Source organism: Pelobates fuscus, chromosome 3 (assembly GCF_036172605.1).
Source record: "Pelobates fuscus isolate aPelFus1 chromosome 3, aPelFus1.pri, whole genome shotgun sequence".
NCBI classification, from domain to species: Eukaryota; Metazoa; Chordata; class Amphibia; order Anura; family Pelobatidae; genus Pelobates; species Pelobates fuscus.
In genome coordinates this window covers 276,998,237-277,022,119 of record NC_086319.1, presented here as the reverse complement: position 1 = coordinate 277,022,119, position 23,883 = coordinate 276,998,237, and the positions used below count along the sequence as shown (strand labels likewise).

Genomic DNA, 23,883 nt, shown 5'->3' with positions numbered 1-23,883 from the left:
GGAAATTACAAAGAACTACAACAACAAAATTCTGATCTTTTGCAACGATAACCTATACAACTGGACTGGTACTGGCTCTTTCTTAACCCCTTAAGGACCAAACTTCTGGAATAAAAGGGAATCATGACATGTCACACATGTCATGTGTCCTTAAGGGGTTAAAGGAAACTTAAGATATAGGCTCCATATTCCCACATGCATGACAAAATAAAAGAAGTGTATAAAAGGTTTAACTTAATGGACTGGAATCTTTTTTTTACAACATAGATTACTATGCAACACATTAAGTTTAATTTCATCATGCTGGGTTCACCTTTTCTATCCACCCCCACTCTTTACCTGTCTGTTCCAAAAATACAGCTGTAACTGATTTCATCAAGTATATTTGTATAATTCGGAGCAGTAAAGCCCACAATTAGCTTCATCTATAACTATGACGTTAATTAAACAAATCATGGGTTCTTTCGTTTTTAAATCAATGAAGTTACAGGTTGTACAGCTTTTAGTAGATAAACAACAGTTTTAATACAGCTGATACAAATCCTTTGCAATGCTCATCGCTAATATTGGATGCTACAGGAACAGAATTGGCATTGCAACATACAGTTCTAGAGAAAGCTCACTACAGTAGTTGCATATCCGGGGGAGTAGATTTACATTATTTGCACTTGTAATACATCATCTATGTAATTAAGAAATGTATGTGGGGGAGTCGACTAGTCTGGAGTGTCCCTTAAAATTCCTGCAGACATTCAGTTACATTAAACAGGACTGGGGACATTTAAAAAAATAATCTGCAAAACCTAGTTAGGCGTTTTAAGAGTTGTGTTCCTAACATTTCGAGCTTGCCTTTGCAGAAGACATTTTTAACTTGGGCTAAGATATCTGATCCCCCCATATAGAGAGATTTTTTATTTTATTTTTTTTATTCAACAGCTGTGGGCACTACTTATCACTAATATAATAATATAATATGGATTGTTTTATTAGCATAATGGAACTTCCTTAAAGGGGACGTCATTGGACTAAGGTGTGTAATTAAATCTTCTTCAATGCACGTAGCTCAATCCCAGTGGAACAAGCTTGGCTGCACACATTCTAGGATTGTGTATGGAACACAGTGATAATAACATAGAGGCTGAAATCTTCCAAGACTTGCATTTATTCCATCAACGGACTGCAGTGTGGCCATCACAACATATAGTAGTTTCGGTTACTTTAGAAAGAAGTACCATAATGCTATTTTTGCATGAGTTATTTGTTTTGCACCTTGTGCTGACTAGGTTTAGCTGCTTTACTATCTGTGGCTTAGTGAAGAGATTCTTAGAATATTCCACTATCCATAGTGATAAACATTACAATTTAGGACATATGCATAAGTACAGTGAGTTGAAAATATCTGGTGTACGACTTCAAAAATCGCTAGTATAACATTTGAGATGCAGTATCTATCGTTGTTCTTGGGAAACCAGATTTGAAGTGTTATAATCATGTCCTGGTTACTAAAGGCTGATCTATTTATACCTACACATGGTACCAATTTTAATAAATACACCCCATGTCATTTTTACTGCAAGCTATTATCATCAATGACATTAAAGCCTATAATCCCAGTACTCAAATGTTGTTCTACTAGTTTACATAATCAAATGATTTCTTCATATCAAGAAAAAAAAAAAAAAAAAAAAGATGAATAGGCCAGCAGTCAAGGCACTTAACAAGACAAGTATATGTTGCCTTGACGATGGCAAAGTTGTCACCCGTCACAGCATAGGTCTGAAAATATTGGTAAATATACAAATAGGTGTAAACAATCCAGCTGCTTGTTTAAAAAACAAACACAAATAAAAACGGGTGAAAATAAACAGAAACATTGCCCCCAAACAAGCCTTGGTGCAAAACAATACTTTTAGACAGTTAAATTATATGCGTACCCTATATAAAAGCAGATCAATTTTGACATGGCCCTTGTCTGACTCATTTCACATGCAGAATCTTCCACACACAAACCTAACAAGGAATAACAAATCCTGCTAACTGCTGTTGCCCTTAATGCCCACTTCAGCCCCCACCCTTTCATGCTGGGACTATCATTTAAAGTCCAATAGTCATTCTGGAGTTTACACCTGTTAATACAGAGGTAAATTAATCCTATAAGGAAACCACTTTATTCCAGTATGGGATGAAAGTTGGCAGCAGTCAGTCCTTAGCTGGATTTCTTCAGTCTGTCACAAACATGTGACCTTGCCTTATGTCAGGAGTAGAAAAAGGGATGAAAGTACCCTTTAGGCATATTCCATTTGTGCAGGAGGATTTGTAACACTGGACTTTCGTTCAGGGCTAGCCCTGCCATCACAGTCCGGAGGTCGTAAAGAGATGTAGTCTTTCACTTTAATCTCCATGTTCTTGGCTCTCAAAGTCGCTAGGTGTAGCTTGTCCAGAAAATCCGGCATCCCTGTGGAAAATGAGCGAGATGTATCTAGTATCAAAAAGCAATTTCATGTCTGCATTATGTAATATACAAAGGTAAACATAAGATATTGTAGCATACAAGCACACATTTACACACTAAATAGAGCATGGCTATATAAATAGGCACTAGGCACAGGTATAATGCAAATCTTTTAAAATACCCATTCAATAACACTACAGCAAACCGTATCTTTCAAATATTGCCTAGCAAAGTCTTGAATGCATTGCCACATGCATGTGACCCATTTCAAACAAAACACTTTACAATGACTTACCACTCGACACCATCCAATTAACACAATAGCGAGGGAACGCTGTCTGTGGGTTGTCACTGTAAGTCAGCAAATAATCAAAGCCATTCTAAGGAAAGAAGAATTATTTCAAATTAAATCAAGATTAACCTAATCTGAATATATAAGGCAGGAGTTCCTAGCTACAGTTCATGGTTTAGTGGTGTTGGCCAAAAGCACCCCCAAATATAAAGTATTAGCAGTCGCGACATTGTTTGCATCTGGTAAGCGTAATGTGTTTTTGGCACCATTGCAGGATTAAAAAGGAATTAAATGTGTTTAGATAGGACAATGTCCCAGTGTTGTGGAGTTAGGCTAGCTATGACACCAAGGGGAGATTTGCCAAGGCAAAACAGGAGCCATTTTAGTTAAAAAGAGCTAAATGTTAAGATACCATCTCTATTGGTTTCCAAGGTGATTGCTCTTTATTTAGCGCTTTGCTCAAGAACAGCATCTGTTTGTGCCTTGGAAAACCTCCCCTCACAAGTAGTAAATGTAGCTGAATATATTCTGCAAACACCATTACCACCGCTTATGTTTGTTGCAAGTTGGTGGTGCAATGACCTCACTGAATTCAGGAAGAAATGCATTACTTGGTGAGTACAATATCTAACATAGCATGCACACCTTCATATAACTTGTAATCTCTTTCCTAGCTTGACAGCCTGAAGTCATGCTGTAGTCTTCCATAAAAACATATAAACATGAACACAGCTTACTGACAAGGCATATATTAGTTTTTTTTCCCCAGAAAAGAAACTAAATTTAACTGCAGAAAATATTGGGAAGAACAGGATAAGCAATTATTGGTTTCAGACGTTGATTTGGAGAAAGTTATGAAAATCAAAAAGTATCTTTTCATTATAATATTTTAAAACGGATTTTTACTGTTTTGAATATGATTTTTAATACCATAATGCATAAAAAACGGTAGCAAACTACATTTTACAGAGTGCTTATAATTTCTTTTACAAATGTCCAAACACATTCTAGAAGTGATTAGACATTTTTGCATTCCTAGCAGACCCTGTAGGAGGTCATTTTAATTTTATCTCAAACTTAGAAATGACAATGATAATTAAGTCCCTGAATATACTAAAATCTTTTAAGAGATCTATGGCAATATACCTCAGCACAGAATGCACCGATCATGGTTGAATATATTTATTATTAATCAATAGAGAAAACTACCTCAATAAAAGATTTAGAAAGTGTTTCTTTACAGTGCCCAAAATGTAAAAGCTGCTCAACACTAAAAGTGGAATACCCCTTACCCACAATAAAAAACAAATATACAGAAATAAGGTATACAAATTAAACCAAACAAGTGGAGCGCTCTAAACAGTAGAGGGGTTTACTCACCCCTTTGGTACAGTGACAGTCTTGAAAAACTTGAATGTACATATAAAAGGAAACAAAACAAAAAAATATAGTGCAGATGTTCCAAAAATGGATAATTGGTAGTAAGTAATGAATGAAACCACTCACATGGACAGGAGCCTATATGGTATTGGCTCCGTAAAAGGATCCTTTATGCTCTTAGGGCAGCAACACACCCCTTTATCCCAGGTAGTATCCCTCCAGGAGGATACAACGAGAAGAAAAGCAGAAAAACAACTGTGTCGAATTGCACATACTATAATGGTATTATGAGATATAAATAGTTGTGCTCACCTTCTGCAGAGCCCTGAAATCCCGTCTCTGAGGTTGATAAACAATGTGCTACTTTAGAGGGGGAATAGCACTCTCCCCAATGGAGTTCCTGATGGCTAGAAAGGTATAAAATAGTAAATATACATTTATTAACAATGCATTAAAAAATAAATAAATGGGTACTTAGAAAGTAAAAAGATCCAATAAAAAGTCCAGAATAGCTGATTATTCTGGACTTTTATTGGATCTTTTTACTTTCCAAGTACCCATTTATTTTGTTTTTAATGCATTGTTAATAAATGTATATTTACTATTTTATACTTTAGTCCAAAGTCCTTTCTAGCCATCAGGAACTCCATTGGGGAGAGTGCTATTCCCCCTCTAAAGTAGCACATTGTTTATCAACCTCAGAGCCGGGATTTCAGGGCTCTGCAGAAGGTGAGCACAACTATTTATATCTCATAATACCATTATAGTATGTGCAATTCTACACAGTTGTTTTTCTGCTTTTCTTCTCGTTGTATCCTCCTGGAGGGATACTACCTGGGATAAAGGGGTGTGTTGCTGCCCTAAGAGCATAAAGGATCCTTTTACGGAGCCAATACCATATAGGCTCCTGTCCATGTGAGTGGTTTCATTCATTACTTACTACCAATTATCCATTTTTGGAACATCTGCACTATATTTTTTTGTGTTTCCTTTTATATGTACATTCAAGTTTTTCAAGACTGTCACTGTACCAAAGGGCTCCCCTTGTTTGGTATAATTGGTATACCTTATTTCTGGATATATTTATTACCCGTTATATATTAAATGTGTGTATGTATATATATTTTGTAATATTGTATCCTACTGTAACAATGCAATGGACATACTTGAAAACGAGAGAAATCTCAATGTATCCATCCTGGTAAAATATTTTATAAATAGATAGGTTTTATGAAAAAAAAAAAAAAAAAAAAAAGTAAAATGAAAGTGGTTTCTGCAAATAACAATCTTATTGTTCTCGATGACATTAAACAAAATATAAAAAAATATGTTGACGTTGGCGGGGTAGGAGCGTGGGCGGAACCTGAACCAGCACCGAGGGACAACGGCACTGGATACAGATAAGTCACTGAAGGGGTTTTAACCCCTTCAGCAACTTGGAATAGGGGGTGGGAGGGAGAGGGGACCTGCAGTGCCAGGAAAACTGTTTGTTTTCCTGGCACTGGAGAGTCCCTTTAATTAGCTGTAAAACTCACCTTTTTTCCCCAGCTTCGTACTGGTCTGCTGGCTCCTTCCCCGATCCGCCTTCTTGGCTGACATCAAAACGGACGATCTCAGCCAATCCAATGCTTTCCCATTGGAAAGCATTAGATTAGCTGAGATTGTCAATTCTGATCTCAGCCAAGGAGGCAGTTCAGGGGGGGGTGAAGCCAAACACCGCCCTGGCCAATCAGCATCTTTTCATAGAGATGCACTGAATCAATGCATCTCCATGGGGAAAGATCAGCATCTCCATGCAGAGTGTGGAGACGGTGTACATCAGTGCAACACCAATGCAGGAAGCACTTCTAGAGTCACTCACCGTCTGAGTGACTGCCACTGGAGGTGTCCCTGTGGAGCAATGAAGGCATTGATTTTTCTATGAAAATTAGTGTTTACAGCAAAATGCCAACAGGGACATGCTATAGACACCAGAACAATTACATTAAAGAAATACTATAGGGTCAGGAACACAAACCCCGACCCTGTAGTGTTAAAACCACCATCTTGCCCCTCATGCCTCCATAAATATAGTAAAATCTTACTTGTATTCAAGCCTGAATCTGTAACTCTGCATGCTGTTTGCCTCAGAAAAAGCTGTCAACTGACATCAGAAGTGGTAGCCTGATCCAACCACAGTGCTTCCCTATAGGATTGGCTGAGACTGACAAAGAGGCAGATCAGGGGCAGAGCCAGCACAATTCAAACAGAGCCCTGGGCAATCAGCATCTCCTCATAGAAATTAATTGAATCAATTAATCTCTATGAGGTAAGTTCCGTGTCTGCATGCAGAGGAAGGAGACACTGAATGTTTGGATGCATTTTAGGCAGCCATGACCCAGGAAGGATCTCTAACAGCCATCTGAGGAGTGGCCAGTGAAGTTATGACTAGGCTGTAATGTAAACACTGCCTTTTCTCTGAGAAGACAGTGTTTACAGAAAAAAAGCCTGAAGGTGATGATTCTACTCACCAGAAAAAAATCCAATAAGCTGTAGTTTTTCTGGTGACAATAGTGTCTCTTTTAAATGTTTAAATTGTAGGAAAAACCAAAAACATAAAAACAAACACTATAATCAGACCAACAAAGAACGAGATGTCAATGTCATACCTCATCAAATGTAGTGTGCGGTGTGATAACCATCTGAGACTGATAGTTGCGAACCCGCACATAGTCTGGCGACTCTGGGACATCTGGGTGGTCAACCGCTCTGCAAAGCCAAGATGAACAAAATTTAATGATGTTTGGAGTAAAAATGCAATAACCAAAAACTAAAATAAGAAAAACTAAAACCACAACAGCCATCCCATTTTTTAGTTGTTTTGCATGAGTAAGTCATCAATGACTGATTCTAACTGTCCACAAGAAAGTGTGTGGGATAAAGTGGGATTTTGAAAAGGGACATTTTAATGAGGATTTTTCCAGTACAATAGTTCCTATATTAAAAAGAGAGTTTCACATTTCTATTTCCTCCTCCAGATTAGACCCACTTCCTTTCTGGTTTAAGGTCCCTTATACCAGGAATAGGGTAATTAATTTCATCCAACTCCTATTGTCCCCTGCATAGGAGTGCCAATGCATTTTCTTTCAGGATTTAACTTATAGAGATTTAGTATTGACGGGAGGACGTCAGTGTATATTAATGCAAGTCCTCAATACTGTATTTGCATGCATGAGTGGCACTCATTTCCACTAAGACACTCAAAATATATTCAGTAAAGAACTAAACTCTTCTCCTAACACCATCTTGGACAGGGCAACACAATTTCTATAGATGGCACTGTGTAAATGCATGAATAGAAAATAAATCCACATCTCAACTAACATGCAAATCATGCTGATGCATGTTCAATGATTTAGAAAATCTTTCATACCAGTAAATATGGTTTAACGTGTTAATGTGACTGCTTCCATTAAAGAAGATAACATACATTTGCTCTAAACACATGTTAATGACTGATCCCAGATTAGTGCCAGAGAGATTACTTAGCTATTTACCATTACAAGGAACTGATAAAACACATTCCTTTGTGTTCAGAGAGGCCTGTAACTTATTGTTTTAAGATATGCACCATATATAATCTTAGGATGTGATTAATAAACATTTCCACCTTGACAAGGTTAACATACCCAAATTAAATTTAAAATCTGAAACAGTTTTTGCAAGTAACAGCCAGGGTTTCCACAGCCTTATTTCCAATAAAATATAATAAACAAACCAAACAAACCACAAAACTGTTAAATAGTTACCGAGACACCAGAACCATTACGTTATTCTCATGATCAACATGAAACTTCCGTACATAGACATAATCCCGGGAATACATAGGATACTGTTAAAACAGATAAATGATTTAATATTAGATTGCCGCATTAAAAGAAGTTAATAGTACTTGTTCCCCTTCTTTAATTTAACACTCCAGTCCAAATATGGGCCAAAGCAGAAAGCAAATTGATTCCAATTAAATTCATTAAACTACATTTTAGAAAGCTGAAATAATAATAACTAATGTGGGAGGTAGAATCCCAGAAACTGAATGAAGTAGACACCTGAAAAAATGCATGTAAACTGTGTCAGTGCTTGGAGTGTCCTTTTAAATTGTTACTTTCTGCAAACAAACACGGACATTGCACCCCACCAACAAGACAAATTCTTTACCCTTTAATAAATGTCTTCACTAAACTTCCAACATTCACATACCCTGAATGCCATCTGTTACTACCTCCCTTTGCCCTTTCATATATGCAAAAAGTTGGTTTCAATTTGTTTTATTTTTTTTTTTATGAAACTGGTATTCCTTATTATTAATTGAAGGCATACACAAATGTAGTAAGACTTACAGGAAAATGAGTGACCCAGTGAATAACTTCAGATCCAGACATGGTATCTCTTTCAATAACTTCCAGTTTAATGACTAGTGCATCCCATTTCTTGCGGTATTCTGTATCTAACTGTGGGTGAAAGAACCCTACATTAGCTTTGTCAAAACTTTATAGTCTAGATGGTGTCTGAAGTCAATTAAACACCTACCTGGACATTAAAGAATTGACGAGGAGTGACGTCTGCATATGAACCAAATACTGCAGAGAGAAAAGGAAAATTAGATACTACTAAACACACAATATCAATAACCTGCTATTGCTATAGCAATTATTCTATTTCCCAAATAACATTATTTGACCATAATCTTGCATTTAATAAAATGAAACAGAAGGAAGGCACATTTGTATCATTAACCAACCAATATGTACAATGCCAGATATTAAAAATGGGCTTGGGCGTGAAACATTAAAATGGCTTAAGTTAAATTATTGCATGCATTACCTCTGTATTGGTAAAGGTGGGTGCCCTCAATTGGGCGCCTCCATAACCTAAAGTCCTTTTTATCCATCACAAGCTCCCATCCTTGATCCTCGTCATATGCTACAGTCTGTCCCTGAAACATACGAGTTATAAACTGCATGTGTTTCATTTCTTCAGCTGACCTGCAGGCAAATGAAGAAAGGTGGTGTTTGATGAAAAATACTTTTTAGACATCTAAAAAACATAGCAATGTCACTTCCTATCATTGGCACCCAAGTCATAGCAAGGCTCAGGCAACTTCCTCAATTATTTTCTGCAGTGTTACTGCCCAAGTGCAATGGAGGACTTTATATATTTGGAATATTCTAATGAAGTTATTTTTCAGAATTTTGTTATGTACTACAATACATTTTAAAAAAGGGCCACATAACTATTTTTTCTTTATTTAAAGAGCTAGCCAAATAAGCCAAGTAAAAGTCATGTACACATGACTACTCAGAGGACAAACTGAGCACATGGGTCTCAAAGAGCACAAATCTGGACCAGTCAAGGGTAACATGAATGGGTTGGACTGCTCCAGCCCTGAATCGGCAAGGCTGCAACTCTCACCATCCAGCCAATTGTTTTAATGTCAGTAGACTGCAACTCCCACCATCCAGCCAATGGGATTAAAGTCTCCAGTAGACTGCAACTCCCACCATCCAGCCGATGGGATTAAAGTCTCCAGTAGACTGCAACTCCCACCATCCAGCCGATGGGATTAAAGTCTCCAGTAGACTGCAACTCCCACCATCCAGCCGATGGGATTAAAATCTCCAGTAGACTGCAACTCCCACCATCCAGCCGATGGGATTAAAGTCTCCAGTAGACTGCAACTCCCACCATCCAGCCGATGGGATTAAAATCTCCAGTAGACTGCAACTCCCACCATCCAGCCGATGGGATTAAAGTCTCCAGTAGACTGCAACTCCCACCATCCAGCCGATGGGATTAAAGTCTCCAGTAGACTGCAACTCCCACCATCCAGCCGATGGGATTAAAGTCTCCAGTAGACTGCAACTCCCACCATCCAGCCGATGGGTTTTAAAGTCTCCAGTAGACTGCAACTCCCACCATCCAGCCGATGGGATTAAAGTCTCCAGTAGACTGCAACTCCCACCATCCATCCGATGGGATTAAAGTCTCCAGTAGACTGCAACTCCCACCATCCAGCTGATGGGATTAAAGTATCCAGTAGACTGCAACTCCCACCATCCAGCTGATGGGATTAAAGTCTCCAGTAGACTGCAACTCCCACCATCCAGCTAAAGGGATTAATGTCTCCAGTAGACTGCAACTCCCACCATCCAGCTGATGGGATTAAAGTCTGCAGTAGACTGCAACTCCCACCATCCAGCTGATGGGATTAAAGTCTGCAGTAGACTGCAACTCCCACCATCCAGCTGATGGGATTAATGTCAGAAGACTGCTCGAGCTGATGGGATCACTATCTGTGCACCCATTGACACATGGAACTCATGCCATAGAGTGCAATGCACGCATTACAATGGGCATAGCGCCCCCATATTCCGTGGCGCCATGCTCTGCTCGCAGTGTAATACCGGAGTATCTCGTCCTCCCGGACTCTTTCGTCCTCCCACAGGAAGGCCCCGGTGAGTGCTGCGAGCAGCCTGCCCGTCCTCCCCGGCCGCGGTTTGTAGCGGAAGCCTCGGATGAGTGCCCGGGCGCCGCACTCCCCTCTCCACGGCTGAGCCCGTCCATACTGGTATAATAGCGGCAGGCGGGAGCGGAGCCAACCCAGAACCCCCGCCGTGAGCCCTCTCCGTGCCCGCTGCCACATCCTGGCCGCCCTGGCTAGACCCACGCCACTCACAGCGCAGGCCGCGGCGCTAGACACCCCCTTCTCCGCGATTGGCTGGATTATTCGAGAGGAGGGCTCTGATTGGCTGGGATTCCGATCTGTCAGGGACAGAGTTCTACTACACAGCGCATCATCCACCCCGCGCCAGTTCAAGGGCAAGCCACAGCGTGCGGGTAATGTGACAGAACACGTGATCTGGCGGCCATGTTGCAGGTGGCAATGAGTGATAGGGGTCAGCTGTCAGGAGACATAAGGAGAGCAATAAAGTTTATTTATGGATTAAAGTGGTTTGTATGTGGAGACCAATGATAACTGAGTCAATTTATGTGGGTGCGTGTTTTCTTATCTGCAATTACTTTTCACAGGTTGATGACTGGTAACACTTGTACTCACCACAGCCTTAACTTTGATGCTACTGACAGGATGCAAAGGCACCATAATCACTCTGCTAATGGTACCCTGTTACTGGTTTCCCTGCTGACAGTATCCTATAACTACAGGGGTTTGCAACAACTCCTGCAGGTATCAGCCTTTAGTCTAAAGGTCATATTTCACATTTGCTGAGTGAGATGTCTCCAGCTTTTACCTGTGGCATGTTCAGGCTGCATGCACAACTACAATGGATCTCTCTCTTCACACCTGTTGAAAGCCTGAAACATGCATGTTTTTATATGCCCTGCATTTTAATGGGGGTGGGAGGGGGGTGTCACACCTGCCTACTGTCTTTAGCACCATAGCATCAATCCCTTGCACATGCTGTATTGCATTAACCCCTTAAGGACGGAGTCAATTGTACACGTTCTGATCAAAACAAAACCTGGAATTTGCGCTGTATGTCTGTTTAACCGTAATTCACCTCTTTCATATTGAATGCACCCACGCGTATTATATATCATTTTGTTTGGGTGAAATTGGTCTTTTATGTCATTTAAAATATTTATATTTGAAACATTTAATATGAATAAAATTTAAAGAACTTGATATTTTGTTATTTTTTTAAGTTCTGCATGGCATTTTTGTGGTATCAACTCGGGTCAGGTATGAAACAAGGACACTCCAAAGGACTCCAGACACAGGTCGTTGAAGAACAAAGGCTATTTATTATTGAGCAGCTGCAAAGTCTCAGTCAGACAATAGTCTTGGAATACCCGACTGAGCACACGTTTACAAGAGAACAAAGACTATTATATAGAACAAATGACGTATTCCATACGTATACAGAGAATACGAAAATTACACCTACATTACCACAGTTACATCCAATTATTAAACTAAAACTTCTCTTACATAAATTAGCCAAAAAGAGACAGACAACATTGACAAAATGAGAGACACAAAAGGCACCCTGCAGCGCCTACCCTCTAAAATTTTAGACATAATACGAGGATACTACTCAGACCTATACGCCCTCCCACAACCCCAATCGGACAAGGCGAAAGCCAGCCTCCGAGAGAAAATCATTAAATACTTGACAGCACATCCCCTCCCGACGATAGACATAGACGCCGCCAACCATCTGGACGAACCCATCTTAATGGAAGAACTGACTCTGGACATCAAAATGACAAAACAAGGCACAAGCCCAGGCCCAGACGGTTTACCGCTGAGGTACTATAAAACATTTGCTGAACACCTCTATGCCCCCCTGCTACACGCACTAAACGCACTATGTGAGGGCCACCGCCTCCCTAAACAGTCACTGACAGCACACATCACACTCATTCCAAAAGGCGACAAAGATAGGGAACACTGCGGTAATTTTCGACCGATTTCACTCATCAACTGTGATGTTAAATTGCTGGCGAAAATCCTGGCCATGCGCCTCCAAACCCACATCCCATACTTGATACACCCGGACCAGGTGGGATTTGTCATGGGCCGGGAGGAAAGAGACAATACGGTAAGGGCATTGACCCTTATACACGGTCGGGGAGGAGACGACGGAGGCCTTCTCTTGCTGTCCACGGATGCGGAGAAGGCCTTCGACAGAGTTGACTGGCAATATATGTTCCATACACTGACACACATAGGACTGGGACCACACTTCAGGAGCTGGATTGAGGCACTGTACGACGGACCCACAGCACATGTCGTCGTCAACGGAGCAGTGACACAGGAGCTGACGATACACAACGGCACGAGGCAGGGATGCCCCCTATTCCCCCTACTATTCGTGCTGGCACCCAAGCCCTTCCACAAAGGGAGGCACACAGCATAAGATAGCGGAGTATGCCGATGATCTCCTGTTCTTTGTCACCAACCCAGAGGTCACACTACCGAACATCCTGAAAGCGTTTAGGGAATACGGAGCAATATCCAACCTCAAAGTCCAAGTCCTGAATGTTAGCGTACCCGAGGCCAGGGCCGTACCACTGAGACAGAGCCACACGTTCCAATGGGCAGACCATAGGATCCAATATCTAGGTACATGGCTGACCAAGAAAAACAAAGACCTATACAGGGAAAACTTTGCCCCCCTATTAGATAGATTCAGACGAGACCTGTCAGATTGGGCGTACCCGCACATATCCTGGTTAGGCAGGATCCAAGTCATAAAAATGGATTTTCTCCCGCGCCTGCTTTACCTTATGCAGGCACTCCCTGTCACTATTCCCAGACCTTTCTTTACCACCCTGAGACAAGCAATGGGAAAGTACGTCTGGAACCAGTCTCACCCACCGGCCGACGCAATACAGAGGAGGAGCGTCACGGAGGAGGAGACAGCAGCGAGGGACATCGCCGCTGCCTCAGGTAAGTGACTGAAAGGGTTTTCACCCCTTCAGTAACTGGGGATTGGTGGGTGGCAGGGAGAGGGACCCTCCAGTGCCAGGAAAATGGATCGTTTTCCTGGCACTGGAGTTTCCCTTTAATTAAGATTTTCTTATCCCCTGCTATGTTAATAGCTTGCTAGACCCTGCAAGAGCCTCCTGTATGTGATTAAAGTTCAATTTAGAGATTGAGATACAATTATTTAAGGTAAATTACATCTGTTTGAAAGTGAAACCAGTTTTTTTGTTCATGTAGGCTCTGTCAATCATAACCAGGGGAGGTGTGGCTAGGGCTGCATAAACAGAAACAGAGTTATTTAACTCCTAAATGACAGTGAATTGAGCAGTGAAATTGCAGGGGAATGATCTATACAATTAAACTGCTTTATTTAGCTAAAGTAATTTGGTCACTATAGTGTTCCTTTAATGCATGTTTATAATGTTTTTAACTTTATAAAGTTTAATGAGAAAATAAAGTAAATTGAAATTACCTTTACTAGTGATTAATGAGATCCTTGAGGTTGATGCTGCAAGATATGATATCTGATTCGATTTTCACACATACAGACAGACACAAGACACACATACATACAAAGACACATACACACACAACCCATACACACATATATACAGACAGACACACACCACACACACACACACACACACAAGACACATACAAAGACACACATACAAACACATACATACAGACAGACACACACAAGACATACAAACACACACAACACATACATACAAATACAAGACACACATATATACAGACAGACACACACACACACACACAGACAAGACACATACAAAGACACACGCATACATACAAAGACACATACACAAACAAACACACACATTATATCTAAGTCACCCTCCTGTTTCCTACCTTTAAGGTGCAGGAGGGTGACTTTCCCTGGGGTCCAGTGGTGGCTCAGGTGGATGGGTGTCAGAGTTCCCACTCTGACTCCCTCCTCCTCCTTCCTCCCGCGTGGGCTCTCTGAATGCTGGGAGGAGTGACCGGGGAATCCCTTCCTCCCAGCAGAGATGATGTAATCACAGGGGGCCCGGTCGCGCTGTAAAGCGCTGACCAGGCCCCCTAACAATCCACATCCATCGGGTGGCCCTGACAGAATGGGCCACCCGATGGACCCCTCCATATGCGGCCCAGGCGGTTTGCCGCGCGGGCCTGGGCCGCAGGTGGGGATGGCGGTACCCGGTCACAGGGGTATCGCCGTCTCGCACCTGCCCGCCCACTCACCCAATCTCTCAAAATTAAAAAATCCATACCGCCCACCTGGAATCCTGAAACTTCCACTAGTGGGCGGTAGGGACCAGGTTGACGACCCATGAACTAGACTCTTCCATTAACTAGACTTTAAAAAGTTATAATCACACAGTATAATAATATATTATACATGTATAATATATTATAAATTAATTAAAATGCTTGATTAGCATATTATACATATATTCATTTTACTGTATTTTGGTATTAATCTATATATTAATAGCAAAGCACACTTAGAATGAAATTATATATGTATTATGTATAATATATTAATCAGATGATTTAATTAACTTATAATATATTATACATATAATAATAAATAATATACATAAAATATATATATATTTTTAAAATATATGTAATATCATAAGCGTATCTTGATATTATATATATATATATATATCAAAATACACTTTGAATTATATATATATATATATAAAAATATCAAAATGCACTTCGAATTTTATATATATATATATAAAATAATAAATATTATAATATGTGTGTCTGTGTGTATATATATATTATAATATGTGTGTCTGTGTGTATATATATATATATATATATAAGTATATATATATATATTCAAAGTGTATATTTATCTACTATTTTTATATAATTAAGTAATTTTATTAATTATAATTCAAGGAACCTGCCTGACAACCCAGGCAGAAAGTCCAGCAAATTTAGTTTATTTTTGCCAGCATTCGTGGCTACTACAAAAGACTGGACATACCCCATTTTGAATACCCTGGGTTGTCTATATTTGAAAATGGTATGCCATGATGAGGTTAATTTAAATTTCTGGGCTAACCAATCTGGCAAACTGCAAACCAAATCTGGCAAACTGAATTGGGCAAGACCTATATTTAACCCTGTAACTTTCCAAAACACCATAAAACCTGTACATGGGGGTTATTGTTATACTCTGGAGACTTTGCCGAACACAAACATGAGTGTTTTTAAAAAAGTAAAACTTATCACAACGATGATATCACCAGTAAAAGTGCAGTTTTTGTTTAAATAACAAATAATAATGCTAATTTTGGCCAGTGTTTGTGACACTGCTACTACAAAAGACTGGACATACCCCATTTTGAATACCCTGGGTTGTCTACTTTTTCAAATGGTATGCCATGGTGGGGTTCATTTTCATTTCTGGGCTGCCATACCCAGGGCCGCCATCAGGGCATGACAACCGCAACGGTTGTCATGGGCCCGGCGGTCCTGGGGGGCCCGGACTGCTCAGGTCGTCCGGGCCCCACATTCAGTGGGAACATACCGGGTCGCAGGGGGCCCTGCGACCCGGTATGTTCCCACTGGGCCAGCCTCTTCTCCTGGGGGGCCCAGCAGCCGGTCACCTCAGGGCCCCCCAGAGGCTGGCCCTGCTGACACCCGGCGGGCGCGCGAGGGAGCACTCTCCTCTGAGTGCTTCCTCTTCAGCTCCCTCGCGCACCGTACTGATGCCGGAGCCGGAAGATGACGTCATCTTCCGGCTCCGGCATCAGTACGCGGCGCGCGAGGGAGCTGAAGAGGAAGCACTCAGAGGAGAGTGCTCCCTCGCGCGCCCGCCGGGTGTCAGGAAATTTGAGTGAGTGAGGGTGGGGGTGGGGGGGAGAGGGAAGGGAGGAAATTTGAGGGAGTGGGGGGGGATTTGAATGAGGGGGGGGAGAGGGAAAGGAGGAAATTTGAGGGGGGGGAGGGAGGAAATATGAATGAGTGGGGGGGAGAGGGAGGGAAGGGAGGAAATTTGAGGGAGTGGGGGTGAATTTGAATGAGTGGGGGGGAGAGGGAGGGAATTTGAATGAGTGGGGGGGAGAGGGAGGAAATTTGAGGGAGTGGGGGGGGAGAGGAAGGGAGGAAATTTGATGGGGGGGAGAGGAAGGAAATTGGGGGGGGAGGGAGAGGTAGGAATTTGAGGGGGAGAGGAAGGGAGGAAATTTGAGGGAGGGGGAGAGGAAGGGAGGACATTTGAGGGGGGGAGAGGAAGGGAGGACATTTGAGGGGGGGAGAGGAAGGAAATTGGGGGGGGAGAGGGAGGTAGGAAATTTGGGGGGGAGAGGAAGGAAATTTGAGGGAGGGGAGGGAGAGGTAGGAATTTGAGGGGGGAGAGGAAGGGAGGAAATTTGAGGGGGGGAGGAAGGGAGGAAATTTGAGGGAGGGGGAGAGGAAGGGAGGACATTTGAGGGGGGGAGAGGAAGGGAGGACATTTGAGGGGGGAGAGGAAGGGAGGAAATTTGAGGGGGGGAGGAAGGAAATTTGAGGGAGGGGGAGAGGAAGGAAATTTGAGGGAGGGGGAGAGGAAAGAAATTTGAGGGAGGGGGAGAGGAAGGAAATTTGAGGGAGGGGGAGAGGAAGGAAATTTGAGGGAGGGGGGAGAGGAAGGAAATTTGAGGGAGGGGGAGAGGAAGGAAATTTGAGGGGGGAGGGAGGAAGGAAATTTGAGGGGGGAGGGAGGAAGGAAATTTGAGGGGGGAGGAAGGAAGGAAATTTGAGGGGGGAGGGAGGAAGGAAATTTGAGGGGGGAGGGAGGAAGGAAATTTGAGGGGGGAGGGAGGAAGGAAATTTGAGGGGGGAGGGAGGAAGGAAATTTGAGGGGGGAGGGAGGAAGGAAATTTGAGGGGGGAGGGAGGAAGGAAATTTGAGGGGGGAGGGAGGAAGGAAATTTGAGGGGGGAGGGAGGAAGGAAATTTGAGGGGGGAGAGGAAGGAAATTTGAGGGGGAGAGGAAGGAAATTTGAGGGGGGAGAGGAAGGAAATTGGAGGGGGGTTGAAGGAAGGAAATTGGAGGGGGAGAAGGCAATGAGAGGGAGGGGGAGAAGAAGGAAATTGGAGGGGGGGGGGAGAAGAAGGAAATTGACGGGGGTAGGGGGAGAGATTGACATCCATCCTTGAGCATCCCCCCCCACACACACACACCCCTGTGAACAAACTCATTCGTGGAACATGAAGGTGGACCCTGGGACCCAGACCTTGAGCTGTGTAAAGGGCCCTCAAAAAATGGAGCTGCTTCCCGTTCTCCCAGAACATTGATTTTTGTGACCACAGTTACAAACCGCCTCCAGAGAGCCTGTTCTACACCAGACCAGTGGAGCCAGACGGCAGCTGAAGCCCATCATCAGCCTCATCTGGTTGTAAGTTAGCAATCTAGTATATTATTCGTGGCACTAATCTTTAATTTACCTCACATTAAAGGGACACTATAGTCCCCAGAACACTGCAACTTAATGTAGTGGTTCTGGTGTCTATAGCCTGTCCCTGCAGGCCTTTTATTGTAAACACGGCGGCACTGCAGCACTGTGTTAGTTAACATGGCAGATCATATGGGTGGGGCACTGTGATGTCACATGGGGGGGCGGCAAACTTTACTTTTGCCTAGGGCGGCAAAAATCCTTGCACCGGCCCTGCAGACACTGCATCCCTGTGGGCGGACTGGGGGGGGGGGGACTCGGGTGCAGGCGCCAGGAGGCCCAGACCTTGAGCTGTGTCAGGGGCCCCAAACTTTCTGATGGCAGCCCTGGCCATACCGTCTCAAAGCAACATAGCCAATCTGGCAAATAGCAATTTACAAAACCAGAAATTGGCAAATCTTATGTTTGACCCTGTAACTTTCAAAATCACCATAAAACCTGTACATGGGGGATATTGTTATACTCAGGAGACTTCGCTGAACACAAATATGAGTTTTTCAAAACAGTTAAACATATCACAGCAATGATATTGTCAGTGAAAGGGAAGTTTTTAAAATATTTTACACACAAACACCACTTTCACTGATGATATTGTTGTGATACATGTTACTGTTTTAAAACACTAATATTTGTGTTCAGCAAAGTCTCCCGAGTATAACAGTACCTCCCATGTACAGGTTTCATAGTGTTTATGAAAGTTACAGGGTCAAATATAAGGCTTGATTTTCTAATTTTTCTCATTGAAATTTGCCAGATTGGTTATGTTGCCTTTCAGAGTGTGTGGTAGCCCAGGAATGAGAATTTTCCCATGATGGCATACCATTTGCATACCATTTGCAAAAGAAGACAACACAAGAGCCGCGCGCACCTTCAGTCAGTCTATAGGAAAGCATTCTCAATGCTTTCCTATGGACGCTGGCATCTTCTCACTGTGAATGAGACAGCCACTAGAGGCTGGATTAACCCATATGTAAACATAGCAGTTTCTCTGAAACTGCTATGTTTACAGCAGGCAGGGCTAACCCTAGAGGGTCCTGGCACCCAGACCACTTAATTAAGCTGAAGTGGTCTGGGTGCCTATAGTGATCCTTTAACAGTAAGAAAATGTAAAAGCGGTCTGGTCACTAAGGGGTTAATGTTCTATAGTAGCTCCAGAACAGCCCTTTATTATTTTAATAAAGATGAATGATGACCAGTAAAGCATCGGAAGAAGACGTAGACATCTCACAAAAATCTGATGCCATATCACATACATCTCTAGCCATTTGTGGTGAACAAGACATTGACGTGAGCAAAAAGAGAAGGTATTTCTTGAGCCTACTTACCTGGAATCATCAGATAACTATTTATTGGCAGAGAATGTGGACAGCAGTCCTCTGGCTCCCTATTGCCATGACATGGGCTTAAATGCGGATTCCATTCCATATATAGTAGATTATATTATAGTCCCCCTTTAAACACAGCGTTGAGTGATGACGTATTGATGTAGCACGCATCGCTTAGCATGTGGCGCACCCAAACATAGATCCACGAGAAAGGAGAACCGGCGTCTGCAGAAAGGTGTATGGTGTAAGGTGTTTGGGTTTGGGAGGATGAAGTTTGGAGCCTGGATTAGGAGGAAACAAAGCTTTCCACACGAACCAACAAGAGGTGACACTTTCAATTGGGGTAAAAACGTACGAGGCCGACGGAAAAGCTATATCAGGAACTTCGAAAATATACAGCTGACGGCGCTCAGAACTCCCATCACTAATGTAACGTAGAACAAGGCAGGGGAACAGACACGGGGAAAAAACAAATTACAGGAGGATCGGAAGAATGTAAAACCCGGATAATAAAAGCACAGTTGAAGTACTTAAGCGGATACTGCAGTCTACAGGAAACGGGCTTGTAAAAAACAAAGATATAAGCAATTAACTCTGAAAATGCTGCTGACATACTAATGTGCTTACTAAACAATATGTAGCATTTGACTGCTGTCAGGGGGCAAAAAAAATAAAAATACAAAATAAAAAAAAAATATATATAACAAAAGGTAAAGAAAAAAAGGGGGAGGAGGGGTTGGAGGAGAGTTTTATGTTTAAAGGGATGATATATAAGTTCCAATAATTTTTTTTTTTTTAAATCCACATTGCACAGAAGCCACACAATAGGATAACAGAAAATATTTATCTACAAAAAAGAAAAAAGGAACAAATGAACTAAAGAAGTAGATTGCAATATAATTGCAAAATAACATTAAAGGAACACTATAGTCACCTAAATTACTTTAGCTAAATAAAGTAGTTTTAATGTATAGATCATTCCCCTGCAATTTCACTGCTCAATTCACTGTCATTTAGGAGTTAAATCACTTTGTTTCTGCAGCCCTAGCCGCACCTCCCTTGGCTATGATTGACAGAGCCTGCATGAAAAAAACAAACCTGGTTTCACTTTCAAACAGATGTAATTTACCTTAAATAATTGTATCTCAATCTCTAAATTGAACTTTAATCACATACAGGAGGCTCTTGCAGGGTCTAGCAAGCTATTAACATAACAGGGGATAAGAAAATCTTAATTAAACAGAACTTGCAATAAAGAAAGCCTAAATAGGGCTCTCTTTACAGGAAGTGTTTATGGAAGGCTATGCAAGTCACATGCAGGGAGGTGTGACTAGGGTTCATAAACAAAGGGATTTAACTCCTAAATGGCAGAGGATTGAGCAGTGAGGCTGCAGGGGCATGTTCTATACACCAAAACTGCTTCATTAAGCTAAAGTTGTTCAGGTGACTATAGTGTCCCTTTAAAGAGGAAAACACACAAACACACAAAAAAAAAAAAACGCTCAACAAACAAATTCAAGTAGATAAGAAGATTCCAGAAGTAGAAATAAAAAGTACAGACTTGGAGGACAGAACAATCTAAGAATAAGGAATATTCCTGAATCTGTGACTCCGGATCAATTGGAGAAATATCTTCAAGATCTATATGAAAAAATAGGGATATTGAAAACAGATAATCAAGAAATAATGGAGAGATTCCATAGAATTCCAAAACCGAATACAGTACCCCAGACATCACCACGAGACACTATAATCCGCTTTTCGTCTTATAGATTCAAAACACAATTTTCAAAAGCATTAATGTACAAAATAATCGATCCCTGAAAGTCACTAAAAAAATCTGATAGTATTTCAAAACCTGTCATACAATACAAGACTGTCAAGAAGTTCAGAAATGACACAAACAAACTGAGAAAAGGATACAATATAAATCAGGATTTCCAACCAGTGTGTTTTTAACATCAAATGGACAAAGATTAATTTTTAAAAATTCAATACGGTTAGATGAATGACTCAGTAAAAAGTAAGTAAGCTCAAATTTATAGAATTGCTTCTAACTACAAAAATAGATTTTAATTAGAAAGGAAAAAGATAATTTTTTTTCTCTCTCCACATTTTGTATTGATAAGATAAAGAAAAAGTATAATTAGTAATATTTAGAGGTAACATCTTGGGAGAGAAGAAATAGGAAGGGAGGAAGAAGGGAAATAGAAGGGAAAGGACCTAGAATAAAAAGAAAGAACTAAATTATAAATATCACACTTTAATAAAATCATAAATACACTAAAAATGTTACACGTCATGAAGGAAATAATTATTGTTATTAGATGCCTCTTAGAGGTAGATAAACGTAAAGTAGGGGAAGGAAAAGGAGAGAGAAGGGTGAAGAACATAGATAATATTTCATTAGGATAATTTAAGAGAAACAGATAAAATAAGAAAAAAGAAGAAAAAGGGAAGGGATGATATACACACAGGAAACAAATGCTTACTAAAGTATGCACAAAAATGTAGTAATTTTCACGATATTTTCTCAATGATTACAAGCACAGGAAACTACTGATTAAGTAGTTATATTAAATTATGAATACTCTTAGTCTATTGACAGACTAAAAAATTAGAGAAACAATAAAATATAAAAGACAAGTCCAAATCGACTATAAACCGTGGCCATAGTAGAGGAATCGACATGCGACGCAAAAACAAGAAGCAAAAGTCTGAACAACCCAGACTTGGCCCCCAGACTTGGCCTCGATATCGGAGCCATGTGGAAGCAGGCATACGGAGCGACTGGGCCCAAAATGGCCGACCACCCAGAAACCTACTCCGACCTGTCAGATGATTTCTCCCAGGGAGAGGATGCATATACTCCCCCCGACCAACTGGCACCAGCTACCAAGCCTCTGAACCCCGATGATGCACCTGTCACAACAGCGGTGCTCAAAGCGCTGCTGGCAGGCTTACAGACCACGCTTCAAGCGGAAATGGCGGGCCTCCGCACAGACCTCCAGGGCATAACCAGGAGACTGGGCAACCTGGAAGACACCTCAGCCACCACAGCAGCCCATGTTACATCCATGCAACAAGAAATAAAGGACTTACAGAGCAAAACGGAGGCATATGAGCGGCGATTCGCCACACTGGAGGACGCATGCCGAGCGACTAACCTAAAGGTACGGGGTATACCTGACGATATGCCAGCGGAGGAACTACCGCACTTTGTGCGACGACTCCTGGCAGCGATACTACCACAGCGGCAAGCCAAAGCCATAGGCCTAGACGGTGTCCATAGAATCCCCAAACCGGCCAAAGCCCCAACAGCAGCTACCAGAGATACCATAATCCGCTTTCAGCGGAGGGAGGACAGAGCGGCAATTATGGCAGCAGCAAAAAATCATGCCCAATACTCATTCGAATCCATGTCGCTCACCTTTTTCGTGGACTTATCTGGCAGCACCTTGGCATGGAGGAGATCACTCAAGCCTATCACTACGCTCCTCCAGCAACGAGGCATTACATACCGATGGCGCCCCAACCGCTCCATGCTGGTTACAAAGGGCGAGGCCACCCACGAGGTTCACGACCTGCAGGGAGCACAGGACTTACTACCCAAGCTGGGCCTGCCTCAAGATGCCATGCACCCCACGGTACAACCCGAGACCACCGAACCACGACACAGGTGGGACCCTGAAAAGGCGACAACCTTTGTCCCGCGACGTCCTGGACACGGCTCTCCTGCAGACAACCCACCGTGAAAGCTCCTAAAGACACAAAAAGCACTACAAGTTCGTGGCAGGGACTATCTGACCAAACCACAATAGTGGGGACTCACCACGGTTATTTTCTATATGGTTATTTGTTATATGATTATTTTGTTAGCATGTTTAGCCTACTCTACCAGTGTTGCCGAATGCTACATCACGTAGCCTATCCCTACTACTACACATTCTGAACCTGCCAGCCACCCACACGTAACGCACTTACGCTTCTGCCACCAACCTGATCAATAACCTCCCCCCCCCTTGCCTGCCCTAAGGGGAAACCAGACTGTACATACTCCCAAACAGAGGTCGGATGAGGGTATCTTACACCCAGCAACCAGATACGTCACAAGCCACACACTCACCTACATGACCACAACAGGGAGAATACACCCCCTCACGATGCAATACGTTACCCCACTCAGCCCTCCAAAACCTGATTAGAGTAAGACAAGCAGAGTGGGGTACACTTCATGGCATGTACGCAGACTCTACAAACCCAACCACTCAGCATGCCACACATCAAGTATCAAGTGGTCACTCTGTGCCCACTGGCATACTCCAATCTCAAGCACATATGTCACCTTACCGATGTTATCACTTATCTGCTTAACGGTGTGTACATATTTTCTTTAATCGATCTACATGTTACTAACCTGTTACCTCTACTAAATACAAACGGTGCAAATATACCTATCCAAGCCTGTCTAAAACATAA

General features: G+C 42.0%; 1 protein-coding gene across 1 annotated transcript; it reads right to left on the bottom strand.

The window, feature by feature from the left end:
- Positions 1 to 1,144: 1,144 nt before the first annotated feature.
- Positions 1,145 to 10,853, bottom strand: STARD7 (StAR related lipid transfer domain containing 7). Its single transcript, XM_063448620.1, has 8 exons — positions 10,568 to 10,853; positions 8,988 to 9,148; positions 8,694 to 8,743; positions 8,504 to 8,614; positions 7,913 to 7,995; positions 6,773 to 6,872; positions 2,748 to 2,832; positions 1,145 to 2,455 (listed from the first exon to the last, which is right to left on the bottom strand). The coding sequence occupies exons 1-8, from the start codon at positions 10,804 to 10,806 to the stop codon at positions 2,286 to 2,288; spliced, it is 999 nt and encodes a 332-aa protein (XP_063304690.1). The 5' UTR covers positions 10,807 to 10,853; the 3' UTR covers positions 1,145 to 2,285.
- Positions 10,854 to 23,883: the final 13,030 nt, after the last annotated feature.

Excerpts from the sequence above, each read along its gene's own strand:
- STARD7 (XM_063448620.1), bottom strand. The coding sequence starts at position 10,806 with ATGTGGCAGCGGGCACGGAGAGGGCTCACGGCGGGGGTTCTGGGTTGG. Across the intron at positions 8,744-8,987 it reads CCACCTTTACCAATACAGAG|TATTTGGTTCATATGCAGAC; the intron begins GTAATGCATGCA and ends TTCTCTCTGCAG. Across the intron at positions 2,833-6,772 it reads CGCACACTACATTTGATGAG|AATGGCTTTGATTATTTGCT; the intron begins GTATGACATTGA and ends TTCTTTCCTTAG.